This window comes from Rhododendron vialii, chromosome 2a, assembly GCF_030253575.1.
Source record: "Rhododendron vialii isolate Sample 1 chromosome 2a, ASM3025357v1".
Taxonomy (NCBI): Eukaryota; Viridiplantae; Streptophyta; class Magnoliopsida; order Ericales; family Ericaceae; genus Rhododendron; species Rhododendron vialii.
The window spans coordinates 1,383,268-1,408,045 of record NC_080558.1 but is presented as its reverse complement, the minus strand read 5'-3'; the positions used below and the strand labels follow the sequence as shown (position 1 = coordinate 1,408,045).

At 39.5% G+C, this 24,778-nt stretch overlaps 3 protein-coding genes, 1 long non-coding RNA gene and 1 pseudogene across 4 annotated transcripts; 2 read left to right on the top strand and 3 right to left on the bottom strand.

Annotated features, from left to right (window-relative positions):
• Positions 1-2,481: 2,481 nt before the first annotated feature.
• LOC131316753 (alpha-1,4 glucan phosphorylase L isozyme, chloroplastic/amyloplastic-like) lies at positions 2,482-13,209 on the top strand (annotated as a pseudogene).
• Positions 13,210-14,353: 1,144 nt separating this feature from the next.
• On the top strand, positions 14,354-15,541 carry LOC131316763 (uncharacterized). The gene is made up of 2 exons (XR_009197266.1): positions 14,354-14,698; positions 15,154-15,541. It is a non-coding gene; the product is annotated as an uncharacterized LOC131316763 (long non-coding RNA).
• A 302-nt stretch (positions 15,542-15,843) lies between these two features.
• Positions 15,844-18,944, bottom strand: LOC131316760 (NADH dehydrogenase [ubiquinone] 1 alpha subcomplex subunit 8-B-like). Its single transcript, XM_058346196.1, has 3 exons — positions 18,799-18,944; positions 18,383-18,602; positions 15,844-16,155 (listed from the first exon to the last, which is right to left on the bottom strand). Exons 2-3 carry the CDS (start codon positions 18,571-18,573, stop codon positions 16,023-16,025), a joined length of 324 nt encoding a protein of 107 aa, XP_058202179.1. The 5' UTR covers positions 18,574-18,602; positions 18,799-18,944; the 3' UTR covers positions 15,844-16,022.
• A 997-nt stretch (positions 18,945-19,941) lies between these two features.
• On the bottom strand, positions 19,942-22,005 carry LOC131316757 (heavy metal-associated isoprenylated plant protein 19). The gene is made up of 3 exons (XM_058346194.1): positions 21,898-22,005; positions 21,614-21,695; positions 19,942-20,271 (listed from the first exon to the last, which is right to left on the bottom strand). Exons 1-3 carry the CDS (start codon positions 21,943-21,945, stop codon positions 19,988-19,990), a joined length of 414 nt encoding a protein of 137 aa, XP_058202177.1. The 5' UTR covers positions 21,946-22,005; the 3' UTR covers positions 19,942-19,987.
• Positions 22,006-23,408: 1,403 nt separating this feature from the next.
• On the bottom strand, positions 23,409-24,389 carry LOC131316756 (uncharacterized). Its single transcript, XM_058346193.1, has one exon. It carries the CDS (start codon positions 24,318-24,320, stop codon positions 23,901-23,903), a length of 420 nt encoding a protein of 139 aa, XP_058202176.1. The 5' UTR covers positions 24,321-24,389; the 3' UTR covers positions 23,409-23,900.
• Between the last annotated feature and the right edge of the window lie 389 nt (positions 24,390-24,778).

Below are 24,778 nucleotides of genomic sequence, written 5' to 3'. Positions count from 1 at the left end.
ACCCCGGCGGTCCTCGTCCTGCCTAACCCAGTTCCCGGCGACCCTCGTCCTGCCTCCGGCGACCCTCGCCTGCCTCCAGCAATGCTCCGGCGACTCTTCTAGTTGCTGCTCTCTATCTCTTGCTGCTTTTGCCGTTTGCTTCTGAAAATATGGTATGAGTTTGCCATTGGTATTCTGATGTCTTCTTGTTTGTGGGTTATTCGGCTGCCCTGCTTTATGTCTGGTCTATTATTGGTCTTGCTATTGTACTGAACTTGTTCGCTGGTAATCATGGGTTGTTGATGTTCGTGGCTGCCTCTGTGTTATTGGCCTAGTTTATTGTTGTTTGCTCCACCTTTTGGCTATTTGGTATATTTGCAATGGGCTCCGGCACCGAATCTGTTGTAGATAGTACTGTGACTTCCGCTGTTAGTCGTTCTTCTCTGTCTCGTGAGAGGTTGTCCATTAACTCCACCTTGTTGAATGGTCGAAATTATGCTGTTTGGGCTAAGGCTGTTGAGGTCGAATATCATTACCTTAATGCTGATCCTCCCGCGGCGACTGCCTCATCATATGGTGCTTGGGTTCCTGCAGATGCTAAGATTTGGGTTGAGCTATGGAATAGTATGGAGGAAAATATTAAAAATACTCTGGTTTTCTTAGTTGCAGCAAAAAAGGTGTGGATGAAGATTAAGATGTTTTCTGGGGCTTATAATCTCTGGCGGACTTATGCTCTTTATCAACAATTCTTTTCTCCTGAACTTGGCAGCTTATTCTTGGAGGAGTATTATGCCAAGTTCTATCGTGTTTGTGAGGAGCTCAACGCTTGTGAGCCCATTTCTTCAGATATTCAGGTTATGGAGTGTCAGCGTGAGCGCTTGCAGGTGGCTCATTTTTTGTTTGGGTTACCTTCGTCAGCTTATTATTCTATCCGGTCTAATCTCTTGGGTGATAAAGATTTACCTTCTCTCAGTGAGGTGTTCAGTCGTGTCCGCCAGGCATTTGTTTCTGACACTAGTGTTGTTGATTTGACTCCTACTGCCCGCTCGGCTTTGGTTACCACAGTCTCTTGTGGTGGTGCTTTTTCTGGTGCTTTTGACCGTGGTGGTCGAGAGATAGGGGGAGGCAGTCGTGGTACTTTTGGTCGTGAATTTGGTCGTGATTTTGGTAGTAGTGGTCGTGGTCGTGGGCCTCGTCGCTGCACATATTGCCATGGTACTAATCATAATCATACTGTTGAGTACTGTTGGATCCTTCATGGCCGCCCATTTGCGCATCAGGTTACAGTTTCTGAGGATGATGAATCCGTGTTGTCTAGCTCTGTGACCAGCTCAGCCCCACGTGTTGTTACTATTCCAAGAGGAAAAGTATTATTGATTGTGTATGTCGATGATATTATTATTACGGGTGACGACCAAAAAGGTATTGATGAGTTGAAGGCATTTCTACAGAGCTAATTTCATACTAAAGACTTGGGTAGATTGCGATACTTTTTGGGTATCGAGGTGGCACGATCTAAAGATGGCATTAGTTTATTGCAGAGAAAATATGTGCTGGATATCTTCGATGAGACTGGTTTGTTAGGGGCGAAACCTGTCAATACCCCTATGGATCCTAATGTCAAACTATGCATTGATCAGGGGGAGGCACTGTCTAGTCCTGATCAATATCGCCGTTTGGTTGGTAAACTGAACTATCTCACTATTACATGTCCTGATATTTCATTTGTAGTGAGTATTGTGAGTCAGTTTATGTTTGCTCCTCGGCTGCCAGCCTGCCACATTGGGAGACCGTTCTTAGAATTGTAAAGTATCTCAAGTCTCATCTTGGGCGTGGTCTATTTTATAGAGCTAATGGTCACTTGCGTATTGAGGCCTTCATTGATTCTGATTGGGCGGGAGGCCCATCTGACAGGAGGTCAACCACAGGATATTGTGTTTTTCTTGGTGGCAATCTTGTTAATTGGAAGAGTAAGAAACAGACAGTCGTTGCACGGTCTAGTGCAGAGGCAAATTATAGAGCCATGGCTCACACCATATGTGAGATTGTGTGGGTGCGATATTTTCTTGAGGAGATAGGATTCAATGTGCAATTGCCTATGAATTTGTATTGTGATAACCAAGCGGTAATTCACATTGCATTCAACCCCGTATTTCATGAGCGGGCTAAGTATATCGAAGTTGATTGTCATCTGGTGCGAGAGAAGTTGGCTGATGGTGTTAAAGCAACTCCCTTCGTGTCTACAAGTGCTCAATTGGCTGACATATTCACCAAGTCATTATTTAAGCCCCGGTTGGAGATTTTATGTGACAAGCTGGGTTTGCGTGATATCTATTTCCCAGCTTGAGGGAGAGTGTTGGAATACTAGTATACTAGTATATTGTGTTTAGTCCCACATTGCTTAATTACATTGTGTAACAAGCTATCTCATTATATAAATAAATGATTATGTGTGAGGGTTGATATAACACCCTACACACTTTTCCTCTCTAAACATCTCTGAGCTCAGCCTAGAACGTTATATGCACAGTTTTGGCAGCCTTGCATCAAGTTTCTCTTTTGTTGTTGACTTGTTGATGAAGTGTTTGATATTGAGAGGGGGTCATTTGCAGCTTCGTTTTTGAACCAGGCCTCTCTTCATCATTAAACACATCTGTTTCTGGTTCTGTTCCCATGAATTTTTGAGGTATAAACTCCTCTCCTAATTGGGAGGTAGGAGCATAGATAGCACAAATCAGTAATGTTCGTAAAGTTTCTAGTGGATTGCCAATTAAACTCGGCCTATTTATTTTTCATGCAATTCGAAGGCATCATGCAGAGTTCCTCTTAGTTCCCTGTCTTATGGTCCAGGAAGGATTGAACATTGAAGAAACTGTATGCTTCGAAGTCTGGCAAAGATTTAACATCTCTCAGATCTTTATATTCTTCTGATGTGCCACTATGGATGAAAATCAGCTGAATGCTTCTGGAAATAGGTCATCCCGATTGTTATACCCACCTAGACTGACTCCCCACGAGTATCTGGGCCAATTGCAGAGCAAAATGATCCCTCAAACTCAAACAACTGGGACTGTGGATGGATGATTCGAAGTTCCTGGATCTAGCTTGTGGGCTACAACTACCATATGTAAGACACTTGCTCGGAGTTTATCTGCATTAGCCACAGCTCATAAACTTTCATCAAACAATATTTTTGTCACTTATCTGTGTCTTGATAAACACCTTGATTTCAGCCCAAGGACCAGATTTTGCAGCTAGTCCTAGCTCAAGTCTTGATGCTGTTTTTTAGACAAGGTAAAACGTCAGGAAAGTGTGCTGTGCATTCCATCAATTCTGGAGGGAAATTATGGAATCAAGATTCAGGCAACAGAATTCAACAGTGGCAATCAAGCATGCTTGCAGATGGTTGTACTTGGCATTCCATATGTTGAAGAAGTGGGTCTAATTAATGCATCCTCAAACTTATGGTTCCGACTGGCGACTCCCATTTGCAAGAGGCGATACACGGCAACATATTTGTCCAACTTGGTTGACCTGGAAGATGGTTCTGGGATGTTAAAAAAATGACCAACAGTTCAGGGACTTGTGGGACCTTCAGATGGGAAGCAATACTGCTATCAAAGGCTCTATAATGCTAGAACGCTTTCTCTAGTAATGTGGAAACTGCTTGGAGTAAGACCAGATAAGAAGTTGGAAAGGTGGTGGAGTGAACTCTGATGGTAAAGCTCCACCTGATGTAAGGGTGCACTCGAGGAAGCTGACAGATTACCAGAACATGTGAGGTGGGCTTTCCGCATGGAGGCGTTGGACTTATGAATTGGTGCTTTAGTTTCGGTTCAAGGGTCCTTGCTCGCTTCTTGTTGAGTATGAGTCTGGTAATGAGGCCTGTATGCACAATGCATGTTTCTCTAGACCTGCTTTGGCGGTTGGCATCATACAAAGGTTCTCTCTCTCTCTCTCTCTCTCTCTCTCTCTCTCTCTCTCTGTGGGTGGGTGTGCGCGCGCGCGCGTGTTCCATTTTGTACCTTATTGTTTTTTTTGTTTGCCTTTTTGTTCTTGTTTCTTGTGAAATTTTACTCTCAAGGAAATTGATCTGTAATACCTTCAGTATTCCTTATTGTTGTTGTATTCTTTATCTCTTTTTGTTCTTGTTTGAAATGCTAGAGTTACTGCTGGATAAATGCACTGCTAAGTGGTTAGAAGGTACAGTTGACCTTGTGATCTGGTTCTAAGAGCAACAATATCAGCATAGGTAAAAGGACGTAACTAAGCAAATCGTAGAAAATCATGCTGCAGCAGATTAGGTACTTGGGTATCTATTATACATTTCACTTCCCTCCTTCAGTACTTGTGGCGAACCACTGTTCACAAGCCAAGGAGTAAACAAATACTTTTAATTCCTGGACCCAGCTTTATCACTCATCTCTTTCCGTCTCTCCCTTTACTTTTCAAATGTGGCATGCATTTAAAAAGCAATATTTTTATGTGATAGAGAAATGATAGCTATGCTGCTGCGTTGGCGCAAGAAAAAGGGACTAGGTAAAGTATAAAAGTTACATTGTTCACTAGTTATTTTACCTATCATTGGTGTACTTGCTCTAAGTAGCCAGAAGTCAGCTATAGCCTACAGGTTAAGACAGTTGTTGTCCACACTGAATAGTTATGGATTACCTTCTTTTGAAGAGTTTTCAAGGCATCAAGGCTCTTGACAGAAAAGGAAGCGCTTCTGCGAATCTTACATTTGTAAAGAAAATTTTGCGATTGGATTCCATATGTAGCTTTTTTGGAAAGAAAGAAATCATCGGCACTTTGACGGTGTTTAAACTTCTTTGTATAGGCTGAAGAGTGTTTTTGTTAGCAAGTTGTTTAGTTGGGAGACGGGGGGGAATGCAACCAGTCTCTCGATTAATTTCTTGAAATGATTAATGCTTTTGATTCGCATATTGGGCCTTGGCCTTTTTTGTATACTGGTGGGTGGTGGCATTCCCATTGTGCTTAGGTTTTAATATACTGTCTTATTTATCAAAAATTAATTTTTGCTACACTTGTTGGATACTTCCTCTAGTTAATGTTTAGGACATTACCAAGGCTTATTAAGAAACCAATAAAAAAAGGTGGTTATTGGAGACGGTGAAGGTAAAATGCTTTTGTGATTGATAATGTATTGGTTAATCAGATGACTTTGTTTTTGCTTTCTCCGCTCAATTTCTTTTTGGTGCGGTGAATGTGGTGGCAGATGTTACATAGCCTCAAGTTATGGAACTGTAGGAATGCGATGCTTCATATTTGCATAAACTGTGCCCAAAAACTTTGGATTAGTAATTTGGACGTTTGCGTGCTTGTAGGGACGGATTCAAGTGGGGGCCTGCGGGGGCACAGGCCCTTACTCGATTTGTCAAGTTATATTAATTTTTGTAAATATTTTAATTATATCGATAAATTTGCGACAGTGTTCTAGTAAAATTACTCTAAATTTCCATTACGAAGATATTTTTCCCATCTATTTCGTTGAGTGCTAAATTTTCACATCATCTTTTTGTGCAAACACATCTCTTTCTGCTAATTATAAGATGAAATTACAAAAATTCTTATCAGTTTGTTATTTTACCGGCAATAAATGTATTAATTGAGAAATGATAAATGCACGGCTTAAGTTTACTAATTTGTGTGCCCCCATTATTGAAAATTTCTGGATCTGTCCCTGCGTGCATGATATGTAGCTTTGTATTTTTGATCAACTATAGTGTCATGTTCTCTTAAGATGTACTTATGGGCAGTTCCAGTAGTTATGATGTAGGACAAAAATGGAGAGTTTTTGTATTTTATTTTTATTGTTTTAGAATAAGATTTTAGCTAGGAATATTTTCATTTAGGTTAGAATTATTAACTTTCCATATTCAGTTTGATTTTGATTTCTGCCTTTATTAGGATTCTTGGTCTACAAGAATTAGGATTTTATTTTAATTAATTAGGAAATATCTTTTATTTAATGCCGCTTGTTTTGGCATGATGACGCGGCGGAATTCACGAGAGACTAGTTAGCGTACTAGTCCAAACGAGATAAACAACTCGTCGCAACGAGCAAATCTTGCGCACAAGAAAGAAAGAGAAAATCTCTGCAATATTATTAATCAAAAGCTTAAAAGTCTAATAATTGAATAGGTTACAGCCCTTTTTATAAGACCCTAACCCTAGAAATCCTACCGTAAAAGAAATAATAAATCATGCCAAAACAAGCGGCATTAAATAAAAGATATTTCCTAATTAATTAAAATAAAATCCTAATTCTTGTAGACCAAGAATCCTAATAAAGGCAGAAATCAAAATCAAACTGAATATGGAAAGTTAATAATTCTAACCTAAATGAAAATATTCCTAGCTAAAATCTTATTCTAAAACAATAAAAATAAAATACAAAAACTCTCCATTTTTGTCCTACATCAGTCTCATTTTCTTCAAAAGAACTCGCCCTCGAGTTCTCATTAGAAACTTGCCATCTGCCTTTCCAAATAAATAAATATTTGGAATACTTCAACTTCTCGCTCGTCTTCCAATAAAAGTACACTCGCCAAGATAGTTTTTTTGCACACTTCAATTGATTGACAATTTTCACAATACGAGAATTGAGTGAAAACTCAAACTGCTCCAATCCAAGAAAATCAATAAATTGAACGTCATGCAGAAATTCCAATTTCTCTTTATGTTGATCCATAGCAGAATTAATTGGTACATCATGTATGAATGATGTAGCATTAAGAGATCTTGTACCAAATTCACCATTGGGACCACTCATACTTCCGTGTGGCTCACAAGGCTCAATATTAGGGAAGACATCATCATGTTGAGAAATTATAGGTCCTGATTTATGACTTTCCTCTTCCTTTGGTTCTCGTACTTGATACAATGTTGCGATATTTTCATCCTTGCTTGCAATTACCTCATTGGTTGCACCTCCATCTAAATCCAACCGATGTTCAAGCATAGGGGCACTCAAACATTCCACTTTGCCACCAACTTCTTCATCGCCAACTTCTTCTTCGTCACCAAGTTCAATCCGATCTCCCTCCTCTTTTGCAACTTCTTCAACATCTTTGACAATAATGGTTGTATTCTGTTGCTTTGGCCCATATTTTTCCTTCAGTAATTCCTCATAGTTCCAGGGCAAAAATCTCTCCACCAAAAGTTTTTTAATTCTCGACCATGCATGAATTCGACGCTTGCCCAATCGATCTCTTGACGATTGTAATTTTAACCACCATTGTAGCGCCGGGCCCGTAAGCTTCAATAATAAAAACCTCCACCTTTGTTCAAAAGGAGTTTTCGTATACTTAAAAAAATCATCAATGTCCAATATCCAATCCAAACGATCTTCAAAAAATTCAAGACCACTAAATTTTGGCAACTTATTGTAATACCTGAAATTTGTTTGTCGCTTTATCGACTGATAATCATCATGGCCCTCGAATAACTCGCCTTCAAATTCATTCCTACTATCGTAGTGATAATAAGAATATCCTCCGGAGACGTTTTGGTGAATAGGCTGGTTGCGGGCAAATCCCTCAACGCGGTTCCTATTCTGGTTAGGAGGTTGGCGATGGGCAAATCCCAACGCGCGATCCTTCTCAACCCTTTCTGGCCTTTGGCGAATTTGTAGAGTCAACCCATGCAGTAAATCTCGGATCTCTGCAAACTGAGTGCGAGTATCTTGACGGATTTCGGCTAACTGAGTGCTTCGATCCTGCATTTGTGTTCGGGTATCCTCCATCATCTTCCTTAGGTCAGTAAGCCCACGACCAACGTCAATGGGTGTGTCTTCAACTTTGTTTGGTGACATCGAACCAGGCAAAGCCTTGCTCTGATACCACTTGACGCGGCGGAATTCACGAGAGACTAGTTAGCGTACTAGTCCAAACGAGATAAACAACTCGTCGCAACGAGCAAATCTTGCGCACAAGAAAGAAAGAGAAAATCTCTTTCATATTATTAATCAAAAGCTTAAAAGTCTAATAATTGAATAGGTTACAGCCCTTTTTATAAGACCCTAACCCTAGAAATCCTACCGTAAAAGAAATAATAAATCATGCCAAAACAAGCGGCATTAAATAAAAGATATTTCCTAATTAATTAAAATAAAATCCTAATTCTTGTAGACCAAGAATCCTAATAAAGGCAGAAATCAAAATCAAACTGAATATGGAAAGTTAATAATTCTAACCTAAATGAAAATATTCCTAGCTAAATTCTTATTCTAAAACAATAAAAATAAAATACAAAAACTCTCCATTTTTGTCCTACATCAAGTTATGGTTTTGATTTGCCTTTTTAGGTGGACTTTTCTCATAAGAAAGAAAAGACTTACCACCTTTGCCTCTTTGGGATCTCGCCTTATTCATAGTGAATCAATATGAGATTGATGTATATGTCCTATGTGGGAATTTCCACTTGGTCAGTCCTCCTTGGACTTTGAGATACCTGCGTTCTTTTGTGGTCCAAGATATGTATCCTATGAACTACTACTCATTCAGTCATTCTTAACCACATATCCAATTTAGTGCAAACTCACATGAAGGGTTGATGGGTAAATTTGGGAGTTCCCTCTTGTATTATGGTTTCGACAATTGTAACTCCATATTCTCTTACTGATGATTTAGAGAAGTATAATGGATGTTTAAACCTTTTCCTGGTTACCTGGCATCCCATATTTTTCCTTTGGGTTTCTACCTCTTCAACTCTTGCTCATGCAGGTCCTTGATTTAAAGTGGGTGGCTTCTATCTTAAACTTCCGATTCACGAATTGTTTTCAAGAGCAAGATATGTACTTTCGAGTTAATTTGTATTTACTGTTCAAAAGTCCTCTGCCATGTAATCAGGAGATCCCCCAAGGATTTTGATTTATATGCTTTCTATGCTGGAGAGCACACCAAAGCTTGTGAAGCCTAAGCTAGTGCTGAAAAGATTTGATAGCATTCATGGTCATGTATTGATTTTTGTCGTCATTTTTGCTCTTATCAAGGGACTGTCTGCGACATAAAATTGGTAGGATGTTGTTTGGGACCCCATTTATGCTGAAATAGACACGTGGAAGTTGGGCGTTGGCCTTTTAGAACGGAAGATTGCATCTCTTTTCCTCCATTGCACCATTGAAAATGCTGATTAGGTTGTCTTCATTGCATAGTTATAGGTGCAGATGCTACTTAAGACAGAACTGAAGAATAAATTCTGTTTTTCTTTTCTGGAGCATGTAATTGGTACTTATAGTTGCGCGTTTTTCTGTGTTTTGTGTTTGTGGCTGTTTCATTCATGTTTCTGATTTGTTGTTTTTGTTATTAGCTGTTTCATTCATGGAGGCTAGATGAAGGGTTTTCAATGTAATGCTTTTCTCTGATATCATATCTGTTATATACTATACCCTGGAGATGAATCAATGGAGGGAAAGATCCTTCGTCTGAAACGGCAATATACCCTATGCTTGGCTTCTCTGCAATATATTATTGCACGTTTTGAGAGGATATCTGGAGGTCACAAGAATTGGGAAGACTTTCCTGAAAGGTTGCAGTTCAGATGAATGACACTCACCCGACACTCTGGATTCCAGAGCTTGTGAGAATATTGATGGATTTGAAGGGCATGAGCTGGAAGGAAGCTTGGGGTGTTTCCCAAAGGTACTTCTATTGCTGCAGTTTTATGTGCATGCATGATGGGAAGTGAGGGAAGTATGATAGGATGATAATCTTGCCAGTAGCTGGAGGGTAGAAAAAGAATAGCATTATTAGTGGTATTCATCACATAAACTAATATCAATGTTTTCACTGATATGAACAGATCAGATTGTGATGGGTTCAGTCTGTTCTCAAATCTGTTTTATTTGATTCGTTGTATTATCTTTATTGAGCGGAAAATTAATTTCAGAACCCTTTCAACTGTTTGTGTCATGTGGTAGCTCATGTCTATTTTTTGCATTCTGCATTTTGTGTATATTTGATCCAGCTGGTTTTCCAGCCACATCAGAACCAAAACAAAACGCGAACACCACCTCTCTTATGATGGTATATTACTATTTAGAACTTATGCCGAAACTGCTTCCCTGACATGTTGATATTATAGAGATGGTTGATGAGGTAATAAACACGAATCTTACTCAACTGGAAGCTCTTATTCCATACTAATCTTGCTATTTTTCAGCTGATCCATGAAATAATATCAGAGTGTGGTACATCAAATTCTGACCTCTTGGAGAAAAAATTTGAATGCGATGAGAATTCTGGAAAATGTTGATGTGCCACTTCCATATCTGATTTATTTGTCAAACCAAGAGAAATTCTTGCTGTCAATCTGAGTGAAGAACTTGAAAGGTCAACTTGTGCCTAGCGATGCAGATGAGACAATAGAAGAGGTAGATTTGGAACCAATTCTAAGACCTCCAAAGATTGTCCACATGGCTAATCTCTGTGTCGTGGGTGGTCAGCCGTAAATGGAGTTGCTGAGATTCATGGCGAAATCGTATAGGAGGAGGTGTTAATGACTTCTACAGGGTATTATGAGAGGGGGGGTAATATACTAATTCTTCAAATTTATATTTCGTTATATATCACTTAATGATTTTTATACGCAATTTCCTTTTTCTCAGTTCTGAGAAATTCTGATATTGGTACTTTCTGAGCTATTTCTTTGGCTGCTGTGGCCTGAGAAAAAACAGATGGGGTGACACCAAGAAGGTGGATCCAGTTTTGCAATCCATATCTCAGTAATATCATAATAAAATTGATGGGTGCAGAAGGCTGGGTCCTCCACACTGAGAAATTGTTAGAATAGCGGAAGGTAACTTTTGGGCAAAATTTTCCCTTTTAAAGTGTTATGGAAGTAAGATCACCCAATTTCACTACCGATATGGGTTTGCATTGTATCTTTCTTTTCACAATCAAATATCCCTCTCTTCACACAATGCCCCATGCAGGGATGGCAGGTGCGCGAGAAAGTTCTCTATAAGGTGAGCAGTCATCTACTGCTGTTATCTACTAGCATGGGCTAAATGGACGCCTTCGTCCAAACTCTGTTGCTTTTGGTTGCTCTAACGAGCGAGACAGCTAGAGGCTAGAAGAACAGAGTTTTTTTAGCAACTAAATTTCCTTTTTTTCCCTTAAATGTGAGTGCTGCATTAGCCGATAATGGCAGAAGAAGAGCATCAGTGGATTTTTACTTATCAATATAGATAGTAAGAAACAGGGTCATCGTATTTCAGTCTGGAGAGTGTCCCCGACTCCCAGAACTTGCTGAAATTTTCATTTGAGTGTAGTGTGGGCCGCTGTGGGAAATTTCAATTGATTCATCACTGTCTGTACTTGTACAGTTGTACTGCACACGTATGCTGATGGCAAATGGAATACAATCAAGGTCATGGATATGTTATGCACCAAACTAACCAATAAAATGAGTCCATCTTGTCATGAACTTTTTGAGTTATTGTACTAGCTACTTCTAGTGATCATTCAAAAATCGGAAGATTAGTGAAATTATGGTCATGTTGTCCTGCAATTCTAGGATCTTGCCACAAACTTCATGAATCCGAGTGAAACGATCAAATTATATGCCAAAAGGATGGGCATATGTATAAGAGGGAGTTTGTTGTTTTTTCCCCCAATGTGCACATTCGTCGCATTTCTGGGAAACCCCACTTTCTTTTTTTCCCGAAACTGGCATGATCCCAATAGACTACAAATACACTATGGTAGCGACATACGTGTCACTTACAAGTATAGTTTATAGAAACTGAATTCTGCTCCTAGTTTCACTTAACAATAACAAGAAGTGCTGAATGTCCTCTACAGTGTATGATGGGCATATGTTACCACAATCACTAAATCTGCAAGTGTTGAGCTCTGTAATAACTTTTGGCTCAACTCGACCCGAGTACAACTTGTTAAGAACTTCAATAGTTGTTCTACTTTTCTTTGCTATATTCTTACTTCTTAAAGAAGTTATTTTTTCTGTTTCTTAATTTTAGTGTGCAGCTTATCTATGTTATGGAACCATCATATATCCCAACCAGAGTTATTAAAATATCCATATTTTGCTGATAATGAGGATCTCCAGATTGAGTGGAGGGAAGCATAGAAGAGCAACAAAAAGATGGTTGTGTCATTTCTCTAAGTAAAAACAGGATATTCCATCAGCCCTGTTGCAATGTTTGATATCCAGGTCTCTAGAATCTCTCTTTCAATTTCGTTATGACACAGTTTTTGTCAACTTTGGCCTTTCTTAATCTCTCCCACAATTTCCAGTTCCTTTTTTTTTTTGTGGAGGAGAAAACTTGTTTAAAGTTGCTTAAAATTCATTCCTAATAGTAGCAACTCCAAAGAGTTTGCACATAGTTTTTGGAAGTAGCACCGTATTTTTGGCTTGGTTGTTTGAAAAGGTGAGGAACTTTTTGTTTCTCCGATTTGACAAATGAGAAACTTGTAATCCATTTAAGTATATAACATCTCAAGAAAGGGAATAACCCGGAGTTCAATAAACTGCTCATTGACTTTTGACCTTTGATAATAAGTTTGAGCGTCCAAAAAAGTATGGACTACTTTTGGGGAACAGAGTATTATGTAACATGACATATCATTTTTCTAAGATCACTTTATGCAAACTGATTCCTAACTTTCTTTATGGTACTTCTGAAAACTGTGCTATCGTAGATTGACTTGACTTTTATATGTTCCCAGGTGAAGCGATCCATGACTACAAGTGGCAACTTTTAATTATCTTCGGGATTGTTTACCGCTACAAAAAGATGAAAGAAATGAGTGCAGCATAGAGGAAAGCAAAGTTTGTTCCACGAGTTTGCTTGTATGTCTATGGGCATTCTCCATACTTCCCCATGTTTAATGTGGATTTATTATGTGTTAGGTTACAATGGAATTTATAAGTCTGTTGATTTGGTCTAGTTCAGTTGATTTAGTGCCTCTACAGTCGGTTCCTTTTCAAGAAAAGCTTCTTTTTACTTTTTGAGTATTTACTTGGATTGGTGTTAGGCTTGGATAGTTTGTCTGTTGTAGACGAAAGTATTCACTTTTGGTTTCACTGACCCAGCAGTAGGCTAGTAGCAGGAGTCTCGTGCACAGTAGTCCTTTATATATTTTTACATTGTTGTGAATTTGTTGCTATATCTTGATTGATATTTTCATTAAAGAAAGATTTTCTTGTAAATGTGCAAAATTTGAATGCCATCAAATTTAATTGGGTACTTCTCAACACATTATCGTCTTTTCCATAATTTGACTCTTTTTCGGTCAAGGCATGCAATTGTGAAATCTTGAATTGCTCTTGTTTCCCTTTATTGAGAGGTTCAGTCTCAACTTTTGGCATGAATGGCCTTTCATTGTCGTGATTTCCCACCTCTTTTATTCATTTATTGTTGGTTTGAGCATTTTGATGTGTTCCAGTGAATTTGGATGACATTTGCCACTGGCCTTGTTGACAATACCAAAGACAGAAAAAGTTCATAAAGTCAAGACTGCTTACATTTTCTTCAAAGCCTCTACGGAGGTTTCATTTCTAAATTCACCTGGTCAACAAAATCGAGAATTCCATGACCCAATTTAAATTGTTAGTATGATATCGTGATGTTGCGTAATCTTCAGTTAAGGAAAGAAAGCTTGTAGTTGGCCAAAGAAAGAATCAACTTCAAAGATTGGAAGTTTGGAACTGGTAGAGCCGTAGAGGTATGATGGGTTGTTGAAGATGAAGAATTATGATATTTTAGAAGGTAGGGGCAAGAGAGGTGTGAAGTTATGAGATCTGAAAAGTTTTTGGATCAAAGTTTCTTATGATTGTGCAGAAATTCTGTAAATGTGCAGGTAATGGTCAAACTTCATTTGTTTGGATTTCGAGAGCTCCACAAAAATTTCTTACTCACAAAAATTTCCTACTCTCAAAACAAGTTATAGAACTTATGTGCTGAAATTGCTTTGTGGAGTTGTTTACTTTTTGACAAGTGACTAGGTTGTGTTTGGATGAGTTTTTGAGAAATTTTTTATGAGAGTAATGATTGGAAGTAGGGGTAATGAGTGGAGAGAGATAGAGTGAGAAATAAGAATAATGATTGGAGATATAGGTAACAGAAATGATTCGTGCACAGCAGCTGTGCACAACAGCCTTTTTCTCCCGCCTCGGGTCGCGCAAAGATGATCGGAGCCGTTCAGGCTAAATTCTGAAGTGATTTTGGGTGTTTTGTTAACGTCTCTAACGATATCGAACAAAACTCATTTTTTACAGAGACCTTAAACGATATATTTTGAACAAAATGAGCGGCTCCGATCATCTTTGCGCGACCCGAGACGGGAGAAAAAGGCTGCTGTGCACGTAGCACAGCCCCAAGGCATAGATTTTCCCAGTTGAGAGAGCTACAGATGCTTTCAATTCATCATGGATTGATATATCATCTTATTTTTGTATGTCAATATCCTGATTGATTCATATGCTGGACTTTCTTGTTGAAGAGACAGGGAACGAAGGATAAGGGACGATCGTTACTCTCCAAGCCGATCTAGATCTGTTTTCAGATCTGTTGCGCCCCGTGATGAGAGAAATTATAGGTCGAACCAGAAGCCCCTGAAGCGTTCTAGATCCATTTCCAGGTCTCCTTGTCCACACGAAAAGAGGAATTGCAGGTCCCCAAGCCCTCGAGAGAATGATTGAAGTCCCAGTGAAGAGAGGATCATGAAGTCAGGAGGTAACCAAAATTTGTGCAGACCTGCACTGCAAACAATCGTTCTCGGTCCTACAGGTATGTACTGTTCTGAATGAAGTTTGGTTGGATGAGAAATAAATGACATCGAGCATAATAGTGGAGGACGTCTACCGAAATCGTGGCCACCTTCTTTTCCTTAAGATCACAGGCATGTGGGGGGTTTTCGGGAGTTTATTTCCTTGGGAGCACACATGTTAGAGTGGCCTTTGAGGTTTTGCACTTCAGTTATGAACTTCACTCCGGCTTAGGCAAATGGTTGTAGTCAAGGAACTGAGAGTTGTTAGATGACGAGGGCTTATGCTCCGTGGCAGTGGTTTTTTTACGTTTGTATGTTTGAAATTTACGACGCCTGACATTTATCTATGAAATAGGGCACGCATACACCATTCATGTTTTGGTATTGGAAAACTCTCTAATCCATTGGTATTGCTTTACAGTCCTCGTTGATTGGTGTTCAGCATCTGCTCCTGCTGCCCTATGGTCCTGTCAGATTGTTCGTTTGCGGTGTGTGCTCCATTCAAGTAAAGCTAGATGGATGGCTGTGTATGTAGCACTTAAGTTGACGTTTGGTGGACTTTCTATTTATGATTTTACAGTCATGTTGGTTTTGGCAGACCAATCTTTTCTCGGAGTGTAGTAGGAGTATATGTTTCAACGAGATTGTCAATAGTAGTTTGAGGATGTTGTCGCTAAATACCATATTCTGCTAAGTACCATGTTCTGTTCCTGTGAGTCTCTCTCTCAAGAATTCTTATGCTACCTTGTAATTTTTTAAGTTTTATATCATCTTCCGGTATGAATGATTTTCAGGCATGATGACGAAAACTGTACCGACTGATTATTGAGTTTTTTCCGTCTCCTTCACTTTGATGCTTCCTGGTCATCCAATGCTGATTATTTTTTGCAGCTTTCTTTTTGTTGGGAATTTTGTGCCGCTGTTATAAACGAACTGCGTAAAATAATTTTCCTCATGAACACTGTTGCTGTTATTTGGTGGCAGTGAACTTGGCTATATGGATATTTGTTCTGTGTTGCAAAACTTGTCAATCTAAAGAAGCATGGAGATAAATTGCGTTTTGTGTGATGGCTGCGGGCCCGTATAGCAAACCAGTAGTTTCGGACATCAGTTGGGGGTGGAGGATTTTATTGTTGCAATTAAAAGCTAAACACCAACAAAACACCGATCAGCAAAACACAAACCCAGATACACACTTCCACTACAAGTGCGTGCAGAAAAAGTAAATTTCGCTTATTACTGATTGGCCTGAATAATTAAGAGCATTGGTTTGTGGCTTTCGTCTGCCACTTACTCCAAAGGACACGCTTTCTTGAACTCTTTTTCCTCTTTGCGGCATAATTCAAACTCGTTAGTGTGGTAGTACATACAACCCGCATAAGCATCCATCTCCTTTGTGCACGTCCGATGAAGTTCTTTCAACCTGCAGACCAAAAATCATATCATGTAGATGTTCTACATAAGTTTTCAATGTTTTTACAATCGTAAATGTGGTGACTAACAATATAACCGTGGAAAGTTGCGTTCATCCTACAAACCCAAACATAGATGTAGTTTCACATAGATTTATTTTAGTGTTATGTTCGATAGAGCAGGGACGACAGTGTATGAAAAATGGCAAATTTCACGCACAATCCTGATCTCCAGCATTACAATAACTTCTACAAGTCATAGCGAAAAGGGCACACAAGGTACCTTCCTATTGAGAAGATAAGAATGGTAAGCTAGACAAGTTACAGGAGCAGTCAAAGCTTCATAGTTATGGTGAATGAAAGCCAACATCAATCGCAGTACTTTGTTTATGCACAGTACAGCGAATGCTCATCATCAAATAAAAAGATTGATAATGAAGAAGATTAGATCCATAATGGCATTGCAAGTTTTAAGGCAGATTAGTCTGGACTCTGGGGAAGGGTGGTCGAGGGGCATGGAATTCGCTACAATCCCTTGTGCATTAATTGGGTGATTGGAAAGTTTAAAAAGTATACTAAGGCTCAGGCCAATTGACATAGTGGGGCTGGTACCGGCCAGCAGGCAAGATTTGATCAGACCTAGGGAAATTAATAGCAAAGAAAGATCACTAGAAAGAAGAGAAAAGAAAAGCAACTCCATGAAAGCAATGCTCAATTCACCCCAAGGAGCCTCAACTAATGTAACCAGCAAGGCAGCAACTAAAGCAATACAATATTTAGATCCAAATGTAGGCATACTACCTCAATAAAAACAAATGCCCTAAAGCAAATTCTTTACTTATCCAATATCTTTTGTGCCCACATACGGTGATCAGCAAACTACTGTCTAAAGACTCTAAACTGTTAGGAATGCATTCAGAGGTATTGCATAAGGTCGTGACCGAGTCTTTGGATGTTTTTTTGTGCAGGGAAGACATATATTAGACGCAACAGTTGTGACTAACAAAAGCTTGTATTCTAGGTCAAGGAGTGGGACAATCAGGCAGATATGTATAAAAGAGGGTCCATTTCAATTAATTGTCATAAGAAATGTGAGAAAATGGAATATGAAAACAACACTCCAATCCATTCTGGCACCATGAATTGTGTTAAAATACTAAATGGGGGCAGAAGCTAAAAATGTCCTTCTGTTTATAACAAATTCGAGTCCTCTGTCCATGATTGGAAGTCTGGAATATGAAAAACACACCAAATTCGTTCAGGTACCATATGGTGGCCTTTCCACAGTACTTTCGTTGTTTGGGAGCAAAGAAGTTTGTTTCGAGAAATGACCAAAAACATGTTCTCCTGGTTTCGACTCTATCTGTTTCTCAACGTGACAAATAACTCAGATTGTCACCTGACTCACCTCCTATTCCAATTATATGGTTCATCAATCCAGAGATACAATGAGGACAATGAATCAACATTCTAAAATGATACAAATCTGTCTCAAAGTCAGTATAGACGACCAAATTCTAAGCTGCATATAATCAGATGCTTTTTAAAGGCCCAAAATTCGTCAATTTTACTCAAAACATGCACAATGTTCAACCTCCACAAGTGAAAAAAACACTGTTAAGTAAAATTCACCACAGATTCTAGCCATTTCAATCAAAATGAAATTTTAGAAATGAAAAGGCCCCAACTCCAACATTTCATTTAGCTCCGCAAAAAGTAAACAGTAGAAACATGAAACATATCATAAACAGATAAGTGTAAAGGTGAACAAATCTCTGTCTATTCCTATTACAATCACAAAGGGAACACCCTTTTGGAATAAAGTTCAGCTTTGATGCTGGTTCAGACTTTTTTCCCCTACAAAATTGCCACCCCAAACCAAATTTCTTCTCCGTTCTCTTCTACTTTCTCTCAATTCAAGATTTGAATCTCAAGGGGTGGACCTATGGTGAAATTCCATAACTCACTCCCCCTTGAGGTTACCCCAGGGCTTAGGCCCGGTAATTACCCGGTACATGTGGGTGCATGTACCCGAGAGATTAATCGAGGCAAAATGTTTCAGACACCTTCGATAAGCAAAACAAAAAAAATCTCAATTCAAGTTCCTATTTTCATCTTTAGCATAACACGATTTACACATGCAATGCTTGTGCCCAGGCGTCTAGTAATTACATAAAGATACCTACATGAGTATGCATATGCATATGTCTTCTGATGTGTGTGTATGTATGTGCTTACAGGCTAAAAACGCAGCTAGTGACTTGATGCCCTTTATGGAGGCATTTCTCGGGATTCGGATCGTCCTTCTTGCACTTGAGAAAGGCGACGTTTTCGCCCCTGCATTTCGTCGCGATGTGCTTCGCCGACGCCATCAGCACCGCCGACGTCGGGATCGGGTCCACCACCGCAGCATCCACGGCGCTCGCCATCTCCAATTCCAACCGATACGCTTCCCTCCCTAATCAATGCAAAGAAAATCGAAACTTTCAGCTGGAAAATTGACCTAGGGATCAGTCCCGTTTGGTTGCTGAGGAAAAAAAAGTAGAGAAAAATGTTGGACTCCGAAAAGTTTCCATTTTTTTTTTTTTTTAAATTTTCCCACTTCAGTTCTAAGCATGCAAACAGGAAAATTAAAGGATTGAAAATCTGCGTACCTCTTTTCTTTCCCAAGTTGAATCGAGATTTGGTCGAATTGATTTCTGAATGCTAGGGCTCTCGGTTCAGTCTTCAGAGTAGGAAGGAGGAAGGGCCAATTGCTAACGTGCGCAGTGGGCGGACAAATGAGAGGAGGAAATAATTTCGTCGAGAATAGGAGTATTACAAATTTACAAGGGGCGACAATTCGCAGCCCCGTATTTTTTTCATTAGCCCATTACATCTCGGTAAATAGTTGTTGAAAATCATACGTACATAACATTCCGGTAAATAGCTATTGAAAACAAGATTATATTTCGGTAACTACATGTCGAAAATATGTTCAACCTTCTGTAAATAAATGCCGAACATACATTTTCGGTAAATAGCTGTTGAAAAAAATATTATATTTCGATAATTATATGCTGAAAATATATCTCAATTTTAATAACTAACTGTCGAGTATAATTAAAAAAATTGACGGACTAAGGAAGAAAATGTGCCTTACAAACAGCAAAACAACCCTCACCTGATGTAAAATACACCAACTTCCCTGGAGGTACTCGAAATTACAGTTCCACCCAAAGGTTTAAAATCATTTTTAAGGATATTAGTAGGCACAGAACCAGGATTTTGTATACGCGGGCCAAACTATAAACAAAAACATTTTGAAATTTCAAGATTCGAAAATCTTTATACTCCTTTGTTTTGTTTGGATTTTGAGAGAGGTTTTTTTAGGTAATGAGTGAAGAGAAATAAAAAGAGAAATGAGATTAATAATTGAAGGAAAAACTTATGCGAGACCGTACGCAGAGAGAGGGGTTTGGTTTTGGGACCCAAAATGAAAGCGTTAGTAAACGTCTAAATAACATCCAATACAAAACATAATGTGCTCTTAACAAACAAAAAACAACTAATATAGATACTAATATTAAAATTTGAAAGGAAGAAAACCCCGAAATTACGGGAGGCCTTGGCCTCCATATGCCTATTCTCAGTTTCGTCTCTAAATATTAGTACATCAATTGACAAGCAAAAAAAAAAAACATCGTTCTTGAGGTTTGATTACAATGAAATACGTTTCTTTGTTTCAAAAAATTTGCACACACAATCATCCACAAAACTCATGTAGTAATGTATATTAATCATCCAAAAAACTCCTGTAGTAATGTATGTACGAACTTGATTTGCAAGCAACTCTTCGATCCCCTACATAATTGAACAAGCATTTGCATTCTCGTCGCTGAACATCATATACAAGTAATCGTCCCCGCAATAACCAAGCACCATTGATCTTGTGATCATGTCCTTTGGTGACCCATCGATCGACAAATCTCCTTCCTTCGATGGATCTTTCGAATCTTCTTTGTTGGACACTATTTCCACTCTCTTCCCGGTCTTCTTCCTCAGTTTCTTCAAGATCTTTTCTGGTTTGATCTTGCCTGTTACAACGACTCTGTGTCTCGTCATATCTGTCACAAACTTCTCCACCCCTGAATGAAACGAACGCAGAAAACGATACTAGCAATTAAAATGAAATCGAAAGAATAATTGTTTCGTGAGAGTAAGGGTCATCATCGGGCTGGGTCGGCTCAGCCCGCCAAGGCACTACCCAAGCCCGCCCCACCGGCGGGGCCGATTGGGCTTTTTCTTTTTTTCGGTCCGGGCGGGCCGGGCTACCTACTATAAATTGAAGCCCAAGCCCAGCCCACGGGCTAGCCCAATTGACGGGCTAGCGGGCCAAAAATCGGGCAGACTTAAATTTTCTTGGGCAAGGGAAAAAAGAAAGGATTTTGTGGGATTTGGGCTAATGGGCGGGCTTTTGGACGGATACCACGGGCGGGTTCATGGGCCGGGCCTACGGGCGGACCGAGTAAAAATTTATAGGCCAGGCCGGGCCTACGTGCGGGCCGAGTAAAAACTTTCCAATCACTCATTACAAACTATGGGCCGAACAGGCCGCGGGCCTTCGGACCAAATGATAACCCTTACGTGAGAGGAACGCACCATGAAACGGACAAATGCATAGGTGTTAAATAAAAAACCACTCTATCCTTAGGAAATTATTAGTACAGTAAATCAGGTACCACAATAAATAAATAATTTTTGCACTAGATTCATTCTTGGTATGACATACTCCTACAAGTTCTCCTATTGGTACCGACCAACAGCACACGCCAGGTCGTCTCCGTCCACCGGACTGCTGATCCGAGCCGTCCAAAAATTCTATAAAAAAAACCGAGTGGGCCTACACGGGAATCAATGACATTTGACGTGCGTAGGTGCTCGATCTAAACACCACATTTTGATGCTGTTGATTCCCGCGTAGGCCCACTCGTTTTTTTTTTATAGAATTTTTGGACGACTCGGATCGGCCGTCCGGTGACTGGAGACGGCCGAGCGCGGCCGTCGGTCCATTTTCGATATAGTACTGTCGGTATCAATATCATTTCTGTACTCCTACATTGCATAAATTTTGAATCGACTAAGTGCCCAGAAAATGGAATTTTCGCAGTAACGTCCCATCAATCATGAATCCACACGTACGTACCCAAGAAATGGGAATCTGTTCGCGAATTCATTTTGGGCATGATCCACGCTACCGATCGAGAACATAAATCTCCGGACCATATCCATTCGGTTCGGTCTTACCCTTTTATTACACAAATTTCGGTTTTTGCAGGATTCACCATGTACTTTGTAGTGTGTAGACATTTCTTTTTGTACGAAAATTTTACTTACGCGAATTTGTCTATGAAGCCCATAAGCATTCATGTGCTTTTCACGCGCGCACGAGAAGAGAGAGAGAGAGAGACAGATAGATAGAGAAAGAACCTTTGATTTTGGAGATGGTTTTTGCAACAGTTCTTTCGCACGCATTGCAATGCATCGACACTTTGAATTCAACTACAACCACCTGTTACAAAACGACACAAATAAGAGCAAATTCGTGAACGCTGAATGATGCAAGTTGCATGGCCCGGACACCCGGTTATCAAAAAAAAATTGATGCAAGTTGTAACCAATATATTTGATTTCTGCCCCTTTGGTTAGTTACAATGGAGTAGCAATTGATCGACAATGGAATGAAGTTCAGAGACTTGAAATTGTATTCTTACTTTGTCTTCTTTGCCCTTCTTCTCTTTGGCCTTCTTCTCTTTCCCCATTGGAACTCTGTACACATCAGAGAAGGCACAAAACCTTTTCAAATGGTATTTGAACGGGCTAAGGGTAAAAAGGTCGTTGCAACGTACAAGGAGTTAGTTATATGCGGTTACAGATATGAACCAATTAGGATCAAGCCACTTTTCAAGGGTCTGAATTTCGAAAAATATTACCTGGTACCGAAATTGCCCCTCAGCCAGCCAACCATGCACCACTTTGAAAACAAAAAATGGAAGAGAGTTGCAATTGGTAAATTTCAGACGTTTGGACAACCAAAAGTCTACGCCCACCCCTCTCTTTCACCACTCCTTCCACCGCACTCAATCTCACCGTCCAAAAGTGTTTTGAACGGTCTGAATTTTAAACAAACTCTTCTCCTCCAGGGAAGAGTTTAAGACCATTGATTGCCGAGCTGGACGATGAGATTGAGAGAGCAGTGAAAGAGAGCGGTGAAACCGTGCGGTGAGGTAGACGGACTGTTTGGACAATTTACCCGTGTCTCCGCCTTTCTTTGGTGGGATTTAGTTTGATTAATGAAATTTCTGGAACAAGATGCTTTACAAATGCTACCTCTGTTCGAAAATATTTGTTCGGTTTGCAAAACGAAATCTAAAAAATAATACAACTTTTTAAGAAAAAATCAAAAGTTTTTCAACAACTTACTAGATATTAATAAGCTCTTTTAATTTGTGCAAAACGTTTGAATATTTTCTTAAAAAAATTGTATTATTTTTAAGACTCCGTTCTACTCCGTACGTACGGACCGGATAAACAAATTAGTACGGAGTAGTTTTATTCCTGATGAATTAATCGCTGTAAATTTTTTGATCTTGCAAAGTAGAGGTTTTTTTATCTTGGAATTGAGAGGGAGTTTATCCAACGGTAAAAGCCTCAGTAGAACTTCTACATGTACTGTCTGTTGGAATATATTATTTTATTTAGGGCATGAATATAAATTGACTTGATTTAAAGTCGTGTCTTTTCAGTGGCACATATTCACCGTGAACGGACAAGTCCTTTATAAACAAATGTGTCCCTTAATAACTATAAGGAATAGTCGTCATTTGGTCTATATATATCATTTCTCTCATTGATTTTGAGTTGTTTATTTTTCCTAATACATTGAGTCAAGAGATTTTTTATCTGAGAGAGTACAAAACAAGTTTAGTCCGACAGACCAATCGATTGTAGTACTGCGTCTATGGGGCATTCGATCAAGTGGCGCTGAGAGATAGACGTTCATGCAAACTTTAAGTACCGTTTGCTGGAACGAATCTGTCTTGTGGGAAGAGATCACAGTCACCATGATTATCGCGCGCTTTGTTTTCATTCGATTTCGAGATTTTAAGTTCTGATTCTATTGTATTTTGCTAGTATCATTTCTCACAACCTAAGATACCATGACCACCAAATTAATTACAAGGGGAAGTCATCAACTTCATTGGATCAATGCCAAACCAAATAAAAAACAAGGATTGCAATTGGTATAATAGACAGAACAGAAATACTAAGAAAAATGCAAGTCTGCAGCCAGAAATTTGCGATACACAAACCAAGACAACACACTCAGCAAGCAAACACTACCAAAGGTGGTAGTCGAGTTATTTACCGAAAAAAGAAGAAGGTGGTAGTCGAGTTGGTAGAAGGGTGTGGGGAGAAATTACCTCCCTCTCCCTCTCCACGCAATTGCGAGTTCGAACTCGCTTGCAGTAGTAGTACTCCTCGATGAACTAGCTAGATGCCGTGTGAGAGGCCCCTTTTGCAACTCGTGCCCTACTGGGGCTATGGTGACGGGTTGTCCCTCCCTCCGGGTCGATGGCTATCACGCAAGAGTACCTCTTAGTCAAACATTCTAGAGTGGGTTAAGGAATTCCGTATGGTCACACCCGAGATGGTCGTTAAGCAAGTAAGCAAGCAACTAATCTATTCCAGTTTTGTATGAGGTCTCTTCCTCTCATCAAAACCAGGTACTGTAATTCACGGGCAACCCTACTTCCAAGCAAGTTTCCCAAAACAATCTGTTCCTCTCCACCTCATCCACCATCTCCCCACTTCCATCAGCGCCACCACCCTTCGATTCCTCTTCTCCCTCCTCTCTTGGCGAAATCTCAGCAGTCCGATGATCATCGTGTCCACCAATATTGACATCACCACCATCATGGATATGATCACTACAAACTTGATCAACCTCAATCAGATCATATACGCCACCACGAAAACCAAGCAACTCACTTGAGTCACAGCTACACGACTCGGCATCATCATCATCATCATTATAATGGGCTGTAGAAACAAGGTGATTGAACTCTCCCTCTGAGTCTCCACTGGCCTCAAATAAGAAGAAGGAAGACATCTCATTGCTGTATTTCCACTCCATTATTTCTTCTGCTACCTAGTTAGCTATAGACATCTCATTTGGTGTCTAATCGTTGTGGTTCAATATATATAGGTGAAGGCTAATTTGTGCTAATTGGTATACATGATGATGATGTGACTACACCAATCCAACTTACCACTCCATTAAAGAGGTGGGTAGATTGTTGGTTGAGACTCCATTTTGTTGGTGGGGATTCACGACATCCATACACTCTCAAATGCAGTACATGGTGGCTACAGAAAATTTTAACAGGGTGTTCAAAAATTACATTAACTCCACTAGTTTTATTAATGAATCACATATATACATGCATAAACTCATAAATAATGCGACCAAAAATACATAAATACACAAGACGTTACAAGTTTTCTCGATGAATTTTTATATTCTGAGTCAAGCAAGATTAAATCTGCGAAAAATACAACAATGTTTTTGTAGAAAATTGTGCGGTGAATGGA

Coding starts and splice junctions, on each gene's coding strand:
- LOC131316760 (XM_058346196.1), bottom strand. CDS start 18,573: ATGGCGAGCGCCGTGGATGCTGCGGTGGTGGACCCGATCCCGACGTCG. Junction 16,156..18,382: donor ACTAGCTGCGTTTTTAGCCT/GTAAGCACATAC, acceptor TTTGGTCTGCAG/GTTGAAAGAACTTCATCGGA.
- LOC131316757 (XM_058346194.1), bottom strand. CDS start 21,945: ATGGGGAAAGAGAAGAAGGCCAAAGAGAAGAAGGGCAAAGAAGACAAA. Junction 21,696..21,897: donor AGAAGGGCAAAGAAGACAAA/GTAAGAATACAA, acceptor GTTTTGTAACAG/GTGGTTGTAGTTGAATTCAA. Junction 20,272..21,613: donor AACCATCTCCAAAATCAAAG/GTTCTTTCTCTA, acceptor CGTTTCATTCAG/GGGTGGAGAAGTTTGTGACA.
- LOC131316756 (XM_058346193.1), bottom strand. CDS start 24,320: ATGGAGTGGAAATACAGCAATGAGATGTCTTCCTTCTTCTTATTTGAG.